This window comes from Dipodomys ordii, unplaced genomic scaffold (assembly GCF_000151885.1).
Source record: "Dipodomys ordii isolate 6190 unplaced genomic scaffold, Dord_2.0 Scaffold42, whole genome shotgun sequence".
Lineage (NCBI taxonomy): Eukaryota > Metazoa > Chordata > Mammalia > Rodentia > Heteromyidae > Dipodomys > Dipodomys ordii.
Window position 1 is genome coordinate 2,619,468 of NW_012267258.1, and position 17,027 is coordinate 2,636,494.

At 47.2% G+C, this 17,027-nt stretch overlaps 1 protein-coding gene across 1 annotated transcript; it reads left to right on the plus strand.

The window, feature by feature from the left end:
- The first annotated feature begins 677 nt into the window (after nt 1-677).
- Nucleotides 678-15,974, plus strand: Fam186b (family with sequence similarity 186, member B). The gene is made up of 7 exons (XM_013018697.1): nt 678-770; nt 3,192-3,414; nt 6,223-6,399; nt 8,723-10,316; nt 11,150-11,342; nt 13,756-13,928; nt 15,818-15,974. Exons 1-7 carry the CDS (start codon nt 678-680, stop codon nt 15,972-15,974), a joined length of 2,610 nt encoding a protein of 869 aa, XP_012874151.1.
- Nucleotides 15,975-17,027: the final 1,053 nt, after the last annotated feature.

The following is a 17,027-nucleotide window of genomic DNA, read 5'->3' on the forward strand; positions in this document are numbered from 1 at the left end:
TGAGTGACAGTTCTGGGGCTTGAACTCAGGATCTGGGTGCTGTAACTGAGCTTTTTTCTCAAGGTTAACATTCTACCATTTGACCACAACTCCACTTCTAGCTTGATCGGTGCTTAATTGTAAATAAGAGTCTCACAGACTTTTCTGCCCAGCCTGGCTTCAAACCACAATCCTCAGATCTTGACCTCCCAAGTAGCAAGGATTACAGGCATAAACCACTGGTACCCAACTTCCTCTTCTAGCTTTGTTTGTTAGTTGAAATTAAGATTCTCTCCAGATTTGTCTCCTAGATGGCTTTGAATCAAGATCCTCAGATTTCAGCTTCCTGACTAGTTAGGATCACAAGCATGAGCCACCATGCTCAGCTATATTTAATAATTTTTTAAAGCAACAGGTCAAGGAAATACAATATTAAGTAATGGATTAAAAGCTAGATAATAGGCACTGAGATGACTGGAAATCTAATCTTCTAATTCTTTAACTCAGACTGATGATGTCACTAGGGAAAAGAGGGTCAGTTGGAACCTGGTTTCTGGCAGTTGCTGGAGAAGGTGTGCCTGGGCAGAAGGTATCCAGAATCCACTGTGGGGCCCTTAAGCTACAAAGCTGCCAACATTGTGTTTGCAGGCTATGTGCCAGAGACACAGGACACTTTGGGACTGACAGAATTACCCATAATGGAGAATAACTCTCCACAGTTGGTGATTCCATCATCAGTGAAGGCCATCATCTCAAGGATCGAAGCTGCCCAGCTAACTCGAGCTCGTAAGGTAATGTGGAAGGAAAGTACCTTTCTATTGGGATCTGAAGTAGAAGCCAGGGACTGACCCCAGCCCTGGGAACTCAGTTCCTAGGATACTTGGCAACCTGGATTTGCAGACAAATGAATTAAAAATACTGAGGTCCTATATTTGGCCTCTGCCTGGTGGGCTGGCATCAACCAGCCCCAGGAGTGGGGGTGGGACCAGGAAGGAAGCCAACCACAAGTAAGTGGGCAGGAAGGACCAGGATAGCTCATAGTGGTGGGTCCTGGGAGAGTGGGAAAAAGGAAATATTTTTAAATTCAGAGTCTGTGATTGACAAATTGCAGAATCCCTTAAGCCATGAGGGTCAAAGGTTCAGATCTCCCTGTACATGACTGAGGCTCTAGTTTTCATTTGAGCCTCTAATTCTGAGGGTTTCTTGGGACCTCATTTTTTCCATGTTGCTTCCTTTTTTTTGGGGGGGGGGTCTGGTCCTGGGGCCTGAACTCTGGGCCTGGGCGCTGTCCCTCAGCTCTTCAGCTCACGGCTAGCGCTCTACCACTTGAGCCACAGCGCCACTTCCGGCTTTTTTCTTTTTGCTTATGTGCTGCTGAGGAATTGAACCCAGGGCCTCGAGCATGCAAGGCAAGCGCTCTACCACTGAGCCACCTTCCCAGCCCATGTTGCTTCCTTTTGAAGGGAGAGGTTCAGAAGCCCAAGCAAGTTCTGAAATTTAATAAAAAGAAATATAGGACTGGGGGTTGGGAAGGTAGCGCAGTGGTAGAGTGCTTGCCTTGCATGCATGAGGCCCTGGGTTCAATTCCTCAGTACCAAATAAACAGAAAAAGCTGGAAGTGGTGCTGTGGCTCAAGTGGTAGAGCGCTAGCCTTGAGCTGAAGAGCTGAGGGACAGCACCCAGGCCCAGAGTTCAGACCTCAGGACCGACAAAAAAAAAAAAAAGAAAGAAAAGAAAAGAAAAATATGGGCTGGGAAGGTGGCTCAGTGGTAGAGTGCTTGCCTAGCATGCATGAAGCCTTCAGTTCCATTCCTCAGTACCACATAAACAGAAAAAGCCAGAAGTGGTGTTGTGGCTCAAGTGGTAGAGTGCTAGCTTTAAGTAAAATAAGCTCAGGGACAGTGCCCAGGTCCTGATTTCAAGCCCCAGGGCTGGCAAAAACAAAACAAAATATTTGAGGTGTGTGTTTATTATTGCTGACCTTAATCAAAATGATAAGGGCTGACGCTTTTTTGTTTATTTATTTATTTTTGGGTCTAGTTGTGGGGCTTGAACTCTGGGCCTGGGCGCTGTCCTTCAGCTCTTCAGCTCAAGGCTAGTGCTCTACCACTTGAGCCACAGTGCCACTTCCGGCTTGTTTCTTTTTTGCTTATGTGGTGCTGAGGAATCGAACCCAGGGCCTCAGGCATGCAAGGCAAGCATTCTACCACTGAGCCACCTTCCCAGTCCCAGCGCTGACACTTTTTGTTATTTACAAGTACTATTCTAAGCATTTTACAAATACTAATTCACTTATTCCTTATAAAAACCTACAGGACATAAGATTATTACATCCTTACCAATTGAAAAGCAAAACAAGGCTGGGGATATGGCTTAGTGGTAGAGCGCTCGGCCTAGCATGCATGAAGCCCTGGGTTCCATTTCTCAGTACCACATAAACAGAAAAAGCCAGAAGTGGTGCTGTGGCTCAAGTGGTAGAGTGCTAGCCTTGAGCAAAATAAGCTCAGGGACAGTGCCCAGGCCCTGAGTTCAAGCCCCAGGACTGTCATTTTAAAAAATAAATAAAAGTCAAACAAACAACAACTATAAGCAATCCCTGAGAAGACTAGTTACTTAGTTCAATGTCAGCCCAGGTAGAAAAGTCTATGAGACTCTTTTTTTTTTCTTTTGCTTGTCATGGGGCCTGAACTCTGGGCCTGGGCACTGTCCCTGAGCTCTTCAGCTCAAGGCTAGCGCTCTACCACTAGAGCCACACCACCATTTCCAGCCTTTTCTGCTTATGTGGTGCTGAATTGAACTCAGGGCCTCATGCATGCAAGCAAGCACTCTACCACTGAGCCACCTTCCCAGCCCTCTATGAGACCCTTATCTCCAATAAACCACACACACACACACACACACACACACACACACACACACACACACACACACACACACACTGGAAGTAGAGCTGTGGCTCTTGAGCAAAAAAGGTCAAGGACAGCACCCAGGCTCTGAGTTCAAGCCCCAGGACTGGTACACACACACACACACATGCACACACACACACACACACACACACACACACCAACAACAACAACCAAAAAATAAAATACCCTGAGACCTAAACAAGTTGAATGACTTATCTTAGGCCATGCTGCTAGCACAGAGCTTGTGGCTTGAGTCTACACTCCCCCAACCCCCAATATTGCAATGTGATGTCTCCCATATAGGATATTTCTAACCAGCTCTCAGACATTTTGGGCAATGTCGATAGTGTCATCAACCACTTCCAGGAAGAATTAGGATATGATTTAAAAGAAAAGGCAATCATTCATATTGGACAAATGGAAAAAAAGAGATACATCTTGCTGGATAAAATTGCCTCTTTCTCCAAAGATGCTGAGATGAAAGAGAAACACCTGTATGACATCTTCTGCTGGCTGAGTGACTGGGGTGAGTCTGTGAATAAATACAGCTCTGAATGTAGGTGTCTTTTCCCCAAGATGCTGGTCCCAGTTCACTCAGTTTCTTCCTTTCTCTACTTAATATAATCTGGGAGAGGGCTGAGTGTGGTAGATGTAAGGAGAACAAAGGACACACTGCAATACCCTTTCCCCCAATGAAGCTCTGTGTGTACCGCTTCTGTGGCTTGAACATAGGGTCTGGGTTCTACCCCTAGGCTCTATCCCTGGGCTTGTTTGTTCAAGGCTAGCACTCTACCACCTGAGCCACAGCTTTACTTCCAGCTTTTTGGTGGTTAATTGGAGGTAAGAGTCTCATGAGCTTTCCTGTCTGGGCTGGCTTCAAACCATGTTCTTCAGATCTTAGCCTCCTAAGTAGCTAGGATTATAGCTGTGAGCCACCAGCATCTGGCTCCCAGTAAAGCATTTTACCATTCAGATCACAGTACTTCACCTCTACTCCCCAAAGGGAATCAGCGAAAGTTCTCATTGCAGTGACAAATATCTGAAAGAAACAAGTCGAAGGATACAAGATTTACAGTATTTTGGCTATGGCTTCAGAGGGCTAGTCCATGGTCCTTTGGCCCTCCCTTTTGCTTTTGGCATTAGTGGGCATGGAATATCATGGTGATGAGAATATGTGGCCGAGAGGATGCTTACCTCATGGCAGCCACGAAGCAGAGAGTAGTAACAGGAAAGGGAGGGGTAGAATATACCCTTCCAAGGCACACACCCCTGAGACTCACTTCGTCCAACTTTGCCCCACATTCCAGTTTTCTACCACCTCCCTATAGTTTGTTTATATTCTGTTTGTTTGTTTTTTTTTTGCCAGTCATGGGGCCTGAACTCTGGGCCTGGGCGCTGTCCCTCAGCTCTTCAGCTCAAGGCTAGCACTCTACCACTTGAGCCACAGCGCCACTTCTGGCTTTTTTCTGCTCATGTGGTGCTGAGGAATTGAACCCAGGGCCTCACGCATGCAAGGCAAGCAGAACTCTACCTACCATTGAGCCACCTTCCCAGCCCCTTGTTTACATTCTGAACCTATCAATGGTTAAGCTATTCACTAAGTCAGAGCCCTCATGATCTAATTGTCTCTGAAAATGTTCTCACAGAAGTGTGCTTTACTAATCTCCTGGGTATCTCTCAATCTAATCAAGTTACCAGTCAAGGTTAACTAGCATTGGAACAGAAATAGAATCTCTTAAGTACAAGTCATTTAGGTGTGGACCAGCTGCATATAACCCTGAAGTCAGTGCTACCCCATCTGGATCAACGTCACCTTGTCACAAGAACTGTGTGCTGGGAAGTGTACTCTATGCTGTAGTATTGGGAGAAGATATAGGGATGTCTGCTACCTATTTCATACTGCTATTATCCTGGGAGCTTTCAGTTCAGTAAGCCTTTAGACCTCAAGAAGTAAGAATGCAGCTGAACACTGGTGGCTCACACCTGTAATCCTAGCTACTCAAGAGGCTGAGATCTGAGGATCACAGTTCAAAAGCAGCCAGAGCAGGAAAGTCTGTGAGATTCTTATCTCCAATAAACCACTAGAAAACCGGAAGTGGTGCTGTGGCTCAAGGCAAGTGCTCTAGTGTTTGGCTCAAGTGGTACAGTGCTCGCCTTGAGCTGAAGAGCTGAGGGACAGCACCCAAGCCCAGAGTTCAAGCCCCATGAACGACAAAAAAAAAAAAAAAAAAAGAATTAAAAATGCTGTCCAGGCTTGGTGGTACATACCTGAAATCTCAGCATTTGGGAGACTGAGGCTGGAAATTTGAGATTTGAGCAAAGCACTGGTGGCCCACTTAAAAAAAAAAGCCAGAAATGGAGCTGTGGCTCAAATGATAGAGCCCTAGCTTTGATCAAAATAAAAGCTCAGGAACAGTGTCCAGGCCCTGAATTCAAGCCCCATTCAAGCGGCAGGATTGGCACAAACAAACAAAAAGAGAGCACAGACTGAAAAGTTGAGAGTTCAATGCCAGCCTAGGCCACATAGTGAGATCCTATCTCAAATAAAGAACTAAGGGGCTGGGAAGGTGGCTCAGTGGTAGAGCACTTGCCTTACATGCCTGAGGCCCTGGGTTCGATTCCTCAGCACCACATAAGCAAAAAGAAAAAAAAAAGCTGGAAGTGGCGCTGTGGCTCAAGTGGTAGAGCGCTAGCCTTGAGTGAAGAGCTGAGGGACAGTGCCTAGGCCCAGAGTTCAGGCCCCACGACCGGACCCAAAAAAAAAAAAAAAAGAACTAAGCAAGCAATTGACTACATTTATTTAATTGGTCAGATGATGCCCTAGGCAATGAGTACAGACATCTGGCTGGTCTTATAGTACAAAAATAATACCTAATGTCTATTTTGTATTTCTACATGGCAAGCCTTGTGTTAATCATTTGGTTTTTTGTTTTGTTTTGTTTTTTGCTGGTTGTGGGGCCTGAACTCTGGGCCTGCCTGGGCACTGTTCCTCAGCTCAAGGCTAGCACCCAACCACTTGAGCCACAACACTACCTTTGGCTTTTTCTGTGTATGTGGTGCTGAGGAATCAAACCCAGGGCCTCATTCATGCAAGGCAAGCATTCTACCATTGAGATACCTTTCCAGTCCCATTGTGTTAATCATTTAATGTGTGTTGTCTCATTTAATCCTTTTCCAACTCTTTCACAGGGAGGAAACTGAGGCTCAGGAAAATAAATTACCTGGCCACCACACATAGCTAATCCAAGGTGAAACTAGTTTGATTTCAGAGCTGCTACAAGCCCTGTTAGTTAAAGGACAACCTGTCTTCAACCTGCCCTTTCTTTTTGTCCAGGTGACAGTTTGACCTATGAGATCAAGAGGAGTGAGAAAGAAGAGGAGGCCTTGGATGAGTGGATTGAGGTGATGGAGAAAGTATTACCTCTCTCCCTCATGGCTACCAAAGGAGGCATCGAATCTCTCGTTTCCCTGTGTTCCACTCTCATTGAAAATCAAAAGAAAAAAGCAAGAAGTAGGTTCCCAGAGTACCTGGGAGAAGAGCTGAGTGGTAATGGGGTCGATGATATCTCAGGGGAAGAAGTCATAGGCCAGATCTTCAGAGGTGTTTCCTAGTCTCCTTCATAACAAAAGTACAAAACATTGTACAGTGGGAGCTCAGAGAAGGGAACAGGAACATTGGACTCAACATTGGACTCAACAAGGAACACTGGACCACAGAGTAGTTCTGATCCCCATGGGGGTAGAGATAGGGGTAAAGTGGAAATGGACCCACGGATGCTTCCTGGAGCTATGGTGTCGTGAGAGTTTTTTGGAACAGGGGCTGAAAAGCCAGGAAGATTATAGTATGAAGCTGGGTGCCAGTGGCTCATCTTAGCTACTCAGCAGGCTGAGATGTGAGAATCATGGTTCAAAGACAGGTGGGGCAGTAAGTATGTGAGACTCTTTGTCTCCAATGATCACCTAAAAGCCAGAAGTGTAGCTGTGGCTCAAGTAGTAGAGTCCTAGCCTCCTTGAGCACAAAAGTTCAGTGACAGCACCAGGTCCTGAGTTCAAGCTCCAGGACCAACATATACACCAAATCTCTCTCTCTCTCCTCTCTTTCTCTCTCTCTCTCTCTCTCTCTCTCTCTCTCTCTCTCTCTCACACACACACACACACACACACACACTATAGTTTGAGCCAAAGACTGGAGGAACATTCTTTCCTCATTCTGAACCCAGTTGCTGAGTCAGGAAGTTTGGTGAGACTGTCAGAAGCCTTCTAGAGATTTCTAATCATGGCTTCTTGGGAGGTAGTTAGCCAATCTCAGGAATTTTACTCCCACTGAAACTGTAAGTGAGCTTAGATGATCTAACTCCTGCATTTTTGTAGATTCAAAGCTTGAAGCTCAGAGAAGGAACCACTGAAAGGCTGCGCCAAAGGCAAGCCCCATATTTACTCAAGAGCAAGGGCCTTGGCATGAGACTGATTTCAGTTGGGATTCCATTTCTGCCAAATTTCAAGCTATGTGACTTTGGAAAAGTTACTTCATCTCTCTGAGCTTCGGTTTCTTCATATATAAAATGACAAGGACACTAACTCCCTGCAGGGTTATGGGGAGGCTTCCACAAAGTGTGAGGTATCTGCCATTATGCATAATAAACAGTAACTCACATTAGTATTTTCATTGATTCTCCTGGATTGTTATCAGTCATTGATTCTTGTGGCTCATTATCAGTCAAGTAAGATTGAAAATTGGGGAGGGGACAGAGGAAAATGGATGCAGAGACTATCTTTCCTATAGTTTTTTGTTTTGTTTTGTTTTGTTGCTCCTGGGGCCTGAACTCTGTGCCTGGGAGCTGTCCTTCAGCTCTTCAGCTCAAAGCTATCACTCTTTAGCCACAGAGCCACTTCCAGATTTTTCTGCTTATATGGTGCTGAGGAATCGAACCCAGGGCCTTATGTATGCAAGTCAAGCACTCTACCACTGAGCCACCTTCCCAGCCCTTTCTTATAGTTTTTAACCATACTATTGTTTAAATGTTTTTGGTTTTTCTTTTTCTGGTCCTGGGGCTTGAACTCAGAGGCCTGGGCACTGTCTCTGAGCCTCTTTGTGCTCAAGGCTAGCATTCTACCACTTTGAGCCACAGTACCACTTCTAGCTTTTTCTGAGTAGTTTATTGGAAACTGGCTGGCTTTGAACTGTAATCCTCAGATCTCAGCCTCCTAAGTAGCTAGGATCACAGGCATGAGCCACTAGTGCCCAAATAACTACACTATTTCTTTTTTTTTAAATTTTTTTTTTTGGGTCCGGTCGTGGGGCCTGAACTCTGGACCTGAGCACTGTCCCTCAGCTCTTCAGCTCAAGGCTAGTGCTCTACCACTTGAGCCACAGTGCCACCTCCGGCTTTTTTCTTTTTGCTTATGTGGTGCTGGGAATCGAACCCAGGGCCTCAGGCATGCAAGGCAAGCACTCTTACCACTGAGCCACCTTCCCAGCCACTACACTATTTCTTAAAACACAGTTATTTGTAGGCCAGGTGTTGATTGCTTACACTGTAATCCTAGCTACTCAAGAGGCTGAGATCTGGGGATCACGGTTCAAAGCCAGCCTAGGTTTATAAGTCTGAGAGACTCTTATCTCCAGTTAACCAGCAAAAGACCAGAAATGGAGCCAGGTGCCAGTGACTCAGTCCCAGCTCCTTCTTTTTACCTAATCCTAATCCCAAAGAGGGATGCATAAGAATTTTGGACAAGTAGGATCTGTAGATCTGTGTAATTTTTTTCCAGTGAGTTTTGTTACCTCTTCATAAGAGTTCCCCTCCCTTTTTTCTTTTCCTGTCTAGCTCTCCCAGTGTCCAAACACACCTTCTGGAAGAACTGGTTGGAAAAAAACTCACAAAAGTCTGCAAAGCACCTTCAGCCACTGAGCCCAGAGCTGATGCTCCAGGACAAGGGCATCACCAATACAAAGGTCTCTGAGGTGACATCCATGCTGCAGGAGCTCTTAGACTCCAACATGTTTAATAAGGGGGAGGCCAGAGCCATCAGGTATATGTCCACTGTGGTAGAGAATCTCAACAAGGCCTTGATCCTCCAGCAAAAGGAGAATAAGAGTCTGGAGACCAAATACAGGTACCTGCAGACAGAGATGACCAAAGAGCTTACCAATCAGAAGTTGCACTTCCAGAAGTCTACTGAAGCCCTTGAAAGCAAGAGGAATGCCCTACTAAAGCAGGTAGAGGTTCTAGGGAAAAAGTACCGTGAACTCCTTCTGACAAATCACAACCTCGAATTCCAACTGAAGCAGGCTCAGATGGCTACAGACCAAGCAAAAGTCCAGAAGAAGGTTTTCCTTATCTCCTCTGAATTCCCCAAGAAAGATGCTCTTCTAAAAAAAGAAACATTCATGGAAGAAACCGACCTGGAGCCCCAGGAAGAGGAAGAAGACCTGGTTTCTTTACTTCCCCCATTTCCCATTACCTCAGCCTGGGTCAATGAGAGTACATCTTCAACACAGCCACTTTCCACCATTAGCCCAGAGTTGAGGACTGCAGATAAATTCGGTGACAAGGACACTGGCAACCTTGTGCCACCCTCAGAGGGTGACTTTCCTACAGAAAAGGAAAGAATGGTGGCAGAAAGCCCAGGCCCTGAAGACAGAGATCAGGAAGGCCATTTCCAAGAGAAAGGAGCCCAAATGAAATCCGACCTGTCCCCAGAGACTTTGGAGAGAGAAGTTGAGCGCAGGAAGGAGGAGTTTATCTGGGAGAGGAAGAGGCAGCAATGGATGCAGGAGGAAGAGAGATGGCTACAGAGACAGAGGAAGTGGGCCCAGCTGGAGCTGGAGCACCAGAACAGGCTGCGACAGTGGGAAATGGAGGCAGCTTCCAGGCAGCAGCCGCAGAAGAAACTCTCTGGCCTGGAAGAGGATCCAAAGGAGGACAGGCGGATCTTCATCACCACCAACCAGTGGAGGAATCTGGAGAAGGCAGATAGGTCATCGGTGCCTCCCCCGAGGCGGGGTCAGTCAGCTCGGCAAGGCAAGCAGCCACAGATGCCTGGGTCCCTACATACACAGCAGCGAGGTCTGGGAAACCAGAGGGCAGTGAGTTCAGTTGAACTTACTCCAACATCAAAAACCAGCCAGATTCCCAGCAGGCCCAAGAAATCTGCTTCCTTTCCCATCACTGGTACATCCATTCGAAGGGTGACCCGACCCTCTGTGAAGAGATCTTTGGTCATCCCTAGAGAGAAGGTATACCGCATGAACATGGAGGCCCAAAGGCAGAACCTGCAGCTTCTGAGGAGTCACTCAAAGCTGGCACTACCGAACCACCTGAGCAGCAAGGCCCTGACACTCATCACCACCACCATGGATCTGAGCTCTGGCAGGCTGCAGTGCCTGTGCCAAAAGTACATCCTCTACAGACACTTCCAGAGCTTCCGGTAGGTGCCCTGGCAGCCACTAGGCACCCACCCACACCCACTGAAATGTGGAGCAGAGCCAAAACCCTAAAGGAGAGCAGTATTGGCAAGGAGCCAGGGAGAAATTACTCAGGTCCAGACCAGGTCTCCTGAGGGAAGGGACTAGCAAAGGCTGCTGGTCTCTGCTTGGGCAACCCAAAGTATGGGAGGTAGGGCCTTTACATATGCTTTCCTTGTGAGCTTTTCCTCCAAGACTGCTACTCCATTTTCTCCCTCCCTCCCTTCCTTTCTAGCTCTCAAATCTCTTTCTTCCTTTCTCCTTCCTTCCTCCCTCTCTTCTTTCCTTCCTTTTTGTGTCAGTCTTGGGGTTTAAACAGACCGGGCACGGACCCTGATTCATTCTCTCTCTCTCTCTCTGCTTAAGGCTAGCAGTTAAGCCACAATTCCACTTCCAGCTTTTTGGTAGTTAACTGGACATAAGAGTCTCACATAGTTTCCTGCCCAGGCTAGCTTTGAACAATGATCCTCAGATCTCAGCCTCGTGACTAGCTAGGATTACAGGTGTGAGCCACTAAAGCCCAGCTCTGCTTCTCTAGTTCCTCCTTGATTCCTGTCATTCTAGCACTCACTGACTAGGCTCTCCCCATTTGATTGACTTTCCATTTCCAGCCCAGTCCGAAGGCTCCTCACTTCATCCCATCTCCTACTTTTCTGTGCCCTACTTTTCCAGGCTCCTACCCACCTCCACTTCTCCTCTTGCTCACAAGAATTACAAAACACAGACATCTCTAGTAAACCAACTTGGGGAAGCAGAGGCTTCTCCACCCCCTGAGTTGTTTCTCTTCTCTTCCCAGACAAGAGGTGATGAGCCACATACAAATCTTACAAGAAATGAGGATCTCTTACAAGATCCCAAGCTTCTATATTTTACTAGAAAACATCGACCACCAGCAATGCCTTGGCCTGCAGACCTGGACAGACAAGCAGAAGTACTTAGAGGCCAAGCGCAAGGAGTGCCTGAACCGCATGGTGACCATGTTCCCCCAGGTGGGCCTGCTGCCCTGCTGCCTGCTGTCAAAGGAGTCAGCCCAGCCAGTGGATGGTGCCAGGAAGTGACCCTACAGTGGCCACTGGGGGTGTTACTAGAAGGCAGGCAGGCAGGGGAGGGGGGACAGATGGGCAATGAGAATGCTGATCTGGTCTGGTCAAGGTCTCTGAACCAGGAAGAAGTGAAGGTGATACTGAGCCTGAGATAAAGAGAGAGCTTCCAGGGCTGGGAAGGTGGCTCAGTGGTAGAGCACTTGCCTTGCATGCTCAAGGCCCTGGGTTCGATTCCTCAGCACTACATAAGCAAAAAGAAAAAAGCTGGAAGTGGCGCTGTGGCTCAAGTGGTAGAGCGCTAGCTTTGAGCTAAAGAGCTGAGGGACAGCGCCCAGGCCCAGAGTTCAGGCCCCACGACTGGACCCCCCCAAAAAAAGAGAGAGCTTCCAATCTATGCTGATGATAGAAGGCAAGTTTCAGAAAGAGCAGAGGCCTAGGCTGGTGGCTCATGCCTATAATCATAGCTACTCAGGAAGCTGAGGTCTAAGGATTGAGGTTTCAAGTAGGAAAGAACAATCTGAGAATTGAGGTTCTAAGCCAGACTGAGAAGGAAAGTTATCTCCAGTTAACCAGCATAAAGTGGAGCTGTGGCACAAGTGGTAGAGCACTGGTTTTGAGCACAAAAGCTCAGGGACAGCGCCCAGGCCCCAAGTTCAAGCCCAGGACCACACACACACACACACACACACAAGATATTCAGGGGAAAAGAGATAGAGAAAAAGAGAAAGAGGGCTGGGAAGGTGGCTCAGTGGTAGAGTGCTTGCCTTGCATGCATGAGGCCCTGGGTTCGATTCCTCAGCAACACATAAGCAAAAAAGAAAAAAGCCAGAATTGGCGCTGTAGCTCAAGTGGTAGAGCGTTAGCCTTGAGCTGAAGAGCTGAGAGACAGCGCCCAGGCCCAGAGTTCTGGCCTCATGACTGGGACCCTCCCCCTCCCCCCAAAAAAGAGAAAGAGTGGAAGAGAGAATGAATGAATTAGAACATTTTGGGAATATTAATAGCTTTGTCCCTATTATTTGAGCATTGGATCTGCATCCCTGCCATCTTGTGTATGGGAGGAATAGCTATGAGTATTAGACCATTATATGCCAAGCTCTTCATCTGCAGATTCTTCAGTGCACGTCTAGATGAATAGCCCTAGCTTAGGAATGATTGGAAAGGATTAGTTCTAATTGCTTCTCCCCTCCCTCAACTACCAGGAGCAGAGAAGCAGGGAGTGCTGGTGTGCTCCATAGAGGGACTGCCAGTGGCTTGGAGGAAATCCCTCTAGTAGTCTCAGAATTTCTAGGCTCTGCCCTAGGGTTGGATAAGGAAGTATCCTCCTGAGTCCTAAGCAGGGGTAACCTAGGGATTTGGTGCAAGTGCTGGTATCAGAGGGAACAACCTTGGCCATGGAGGTTTCTTTCAATTCTGTACAAATCGTGTGTGTGTTTTAGCTTTGTTGCTCAAGGCTGGCACTCTCCTACTTGAGCCACAGCTCTACCTCAAGCTTTTCAGTGGTCAATTGGAGATAAGGATCTCATGGACTTTTCTGACCAGGATGGCTTCGAACCACAATCCTCAGATTTCTACCTTCTGAGTATCTAGGATGAGCCACCAGTACCCAGCTGTATGTACCACTTTGTAGTAGTCCTGATAAACCAACTCCTATAGTTGACTTCAAGTAACTTAGTAAGTTCATTTCAAGGTTGAGAAGCAACAGTGCCATATGATATTTTTTGGTGGCTCTGAGGGTTTTTCCAGCTCCTTGCCCACTGCCAGGGCTGGGTATGAAGCTACTTGGAGTACTCCAGGCATCACCTGGTCCTCTACTGTGTCCTTGCAAATACATTTTGTGACTTACATTGCCCTGGCTCCCTTAAATTTTCTTCCTTCTGTTTTATCCACTGTCCAAATTCTTTACAAAGGAGAAAAAATAAGTAATGAAGGAGCTTCTAGGAAGGATCTGATACATTGTGGGTTCAGGGATTCTGTGTGTGTGTGTGTGTTGGTCTTGGGGCTTGACCTCAGGACCTAGATGCTGTCCCTGAGCTTTTGTGCTCAAGGCTAGTGCTCTAACCACTTGAGCTTCAGCTACATTTTCAGCTTTGAGGTGGTTAATTGGAGATAAGAGTCTCATGGGCTTTCCTACCTGGACTCGCTTTGAATTGCAATCCTCAGATCTCAGCCTCCTGAGTAGCTAGTGTGAGCCAGTAGAGCCTGGCTGGTTCAGGGTTTCTAACTGGAGGGGTTCCCTAGGTCTTCCCCCCTCCTCTCAGCCCTGAATCCGGCCAGGAGCACTGTCAGACAGCTGACCTAGAGAAGGCATACTTTCCCGACTCTCCAGGTTCCCTGACGCCCTCTGCTGGTTCTTATCTAGCTCCAGCTGGAGTGTAACATTCATCTGAACATCCCTGAAGTCATCTCCCCAAAGCCCAGGAAATGCAAGTCATCCTCAGTCCCGCGTCCCCAGCATGTCCGCTCTAGCGGCCCCATGTGCAAACAGCCCTCACTCTCCAAGCTCCGGGAATGTATGCCCCTGCGGATGGCCAGGTAAGTGCAAGGAAGTTGGGTGGGTGAGTGGGGAGTCAGGAAGCAGGGGTGACCACCTGGGGAGGTGGGCAGCACAGGCAAGAGCACAAATAGGCAAAGGATCTTGGCTGGAAGTCAACCTAGGCAGAAAAGTCCGTAAGACTCTTATCTCCAATTAATCAAAATTAAAATAATAAAAGCCAGAAACGGAGCTGTGGCTCAAATGGTATAGCACTAGCCTTGATTAAAATAAAGCTCAGGGGCTGAGAAAGTGGCTCAGTGGTAGAGAGCTTGCCTTGCATGCATGAGGCCCTGGGTTCGATTCCTCAGCACCACATAAGCAAAAAAAGAAAAAAAAGTCAGAAGTGGCGCTGTGGCTCAAGTGGTAGAGCCCTAGCCTTGAGCTGAAGAGCTGAGGGACAGCGCTCAGGCCCAGAGTCCAGGCCCCACGACCAGGACCCCCCCCAAAAAAATTAAATAAATAAAGCTCAGGAACAGTGTCCAGGCCTTGAAATCAAGCCCCAGGATTGGCGCGCGCACACACACACACACACCACCACACACACACACACATATACACACACACACACACACAGGGCCCAGACTGAAAAGTTGAGAGTTCAATGCTAGCCTAGGACACATAGTGAGATCCTATCTCAAATAAAGAACTAAGTGAATAATTGACTCCATTTATTTAATTGGTCCGATGTTGCACTAGGCAATGAGTACATACATCTGGCTGGTCTTATAATACAATAATAATACTTAATGTCTATTGTGTATTTCTACATGGCAGGCCTTGTGTTAATCAGCTGATGTATGTTGTCTCATTTAATCCTCTTCCATAGAGAAAAGTGCCTATCTCCTTAGCTGCCCTGTCCAGCTCTGGTGCACTGACTCAGAAATGTGGGGCCATGTGTGGGCTTCAAGGACTAGCCTGATTATGTTGCAAACTAAGAAACTGACTCCAGGGGCTGGGTATGTGGCTTAGTAGTAGAGTGCTTGACTAGCATGCATGAAGCCCTGGGTTTGATTCCTCAGTACCACATACGCAGAAAAAGCCAGAAGTGGCACTGTGGCTCAAGTGGTAGAGTGCTAGCCTTGAGCAAAAACTCAGGAACAGTGCCCAGGCCCTGAGTTCAACCCCTAGCACTGGCAGAAAGAGAGAGAGAGACAGAGAAACAGAGAGAGACACACAGAGAGAGACAGAGAGACTAATAATTCACAACCAATCACTTAAAACCTTTTCTAGGGCTGGGAAGGTGGCTCAGTGGTAGAGCGCTTGCCTTGCATGCCTGAGGTCCTGGGTTCGATTCCTTAGCACCACATAAGCAAAAAGAAAAAAAGCCGGAAGTGGCGCTGTGGCTCAAGTGGTAGAGTGCTAACCTTGAGCTGAAGAGCTGAGGGACAGCGTCTAGGCCCAGAGTTCAGGCCCCACGACCAGACCCCCCCCCCCACAAAAAAAAAAACTTTTCTACTCTGACAATTGAATCAACATTTGCCATTGGTCTTTCCATATAAACAAACCTGATGCTTCCGACTGAAACCCCACCCCACCCACACCCCAGACTCAAACAGAGATAGTTTGTCTTGGGACAACCAAGCAGAAGCCTGGTTCAGGATTTCAGCTCTGAAGGCACAGAGTACCCTAGAAGAATCTTCAGGTAACCTCTCAGTCAGAGGAGCCCCAAGGAGCTCCCAAGGGAGTTGAGGAGCCCATGTTGAGAGGTGAGGGGTGACAAGAAGAGCAGGAAACAAATGCCATTTGAAAAGACAAGACAGCAAGGCCCAGTACCTTGGGCCTTATGTCATGTAGAACTGGAGACTTCTCTGTCTTTTTCTTAATATCTAACTCTAAGTCTTTTATTTTTTATTTAATTTAACTTATTTACATTCTCTTTTACTCACAGCCAACAGGGAAACCAGATGGGAGCCATCTGGAAAACTGATGTGTCCTCTTCTAGTCACCCAATAGAAAAGAAGACCCCTGCCAAACAAGCTTGGGACCAGGTAGGGGGATACCCAGATATCCCCCGACTGTTGGCAAGAGATGAGCAGGCATCCTAGCACAGAAGGGCAATTCAAAACCTGGTAAGGAACAGGGCTGGGAGTGACTAGGGATCATAATTCAAGGCCAGCCTGGGTTAAAAAAAAAAAAAGTTCAACCCAGGTGCTGATGGTTCATGCCTAAAATCCTAGTTACTCAGGAGGCTGAGATCTGAGGCTCACAGTTCAAATCCAACCCAGGCAGGAAAGTACATGAGACTCTTATCTCCAATAAATTACTCAGCAAAAACCTGAAGTAGTGCTGTGGCTCAGTGCTGTGGTAGAGTGCCAGCCTTGAGCAAAAGAAGCTCAAAGACATGTGCAAGTCCTGAGTTCAAGCTCCAGAACCAATGAAAAAAAAAAACCAGCTTGAAAGCCCCAACCTCAACCAATGGCTGGTCACAATGCTGTCACCTGTCATCCCAAGTTACTGGAGAAGCACAATGGTGGTCCAGAATAGCTGAAGTAGCAAACTTGCCTAGCAAACATGAAGCCTTGAGTTCAAACCCCAGCAACACACACACACGCGCGCGCGCGCGCACGCGCGCTCTGAGACTTCAATAGTGACATCTTCAGATGTCTTCAGAGTGGCAAAGAAGAACTGAACTTGTTCTATAACCAGAAAAGCCTTCTGCTTTCCTTTTAGCTGCTCTTTCTAGCAACAGTTCACAAGGAAATGAAAATGACAAAGGTAGGTCCAGGCCCAAGTCTCAGGGTTATCATATGATGTATGACATTTCTCAATCTCTCAATATGTCTACCTGGCTCTCTCGGAGAACAATCTCCAGGCAAGATAGGCCTTAAAGCAGCTAGAATTGAAATCTTGAGCCACTATTACCTCTTTTGGCCCTGGCCCTGACCTGGTCCCAATTAAAACATATCTGAAGATAATAGTTTGAATCCAGCCCAGGCATGGAAGTCCAGGAAACGCTTTTCTCCAATTAACCACCAAAAAGTCAAGAGTGGAGCTGTGGCTCAAATGGTAGGGCCCTTAGCATTGAGCACAAAAGCTCAGGAACAGCACCTAGGCTTTGCGTTCAAGCCCTAGGATTGGCACCAAAACAAAACAAAACA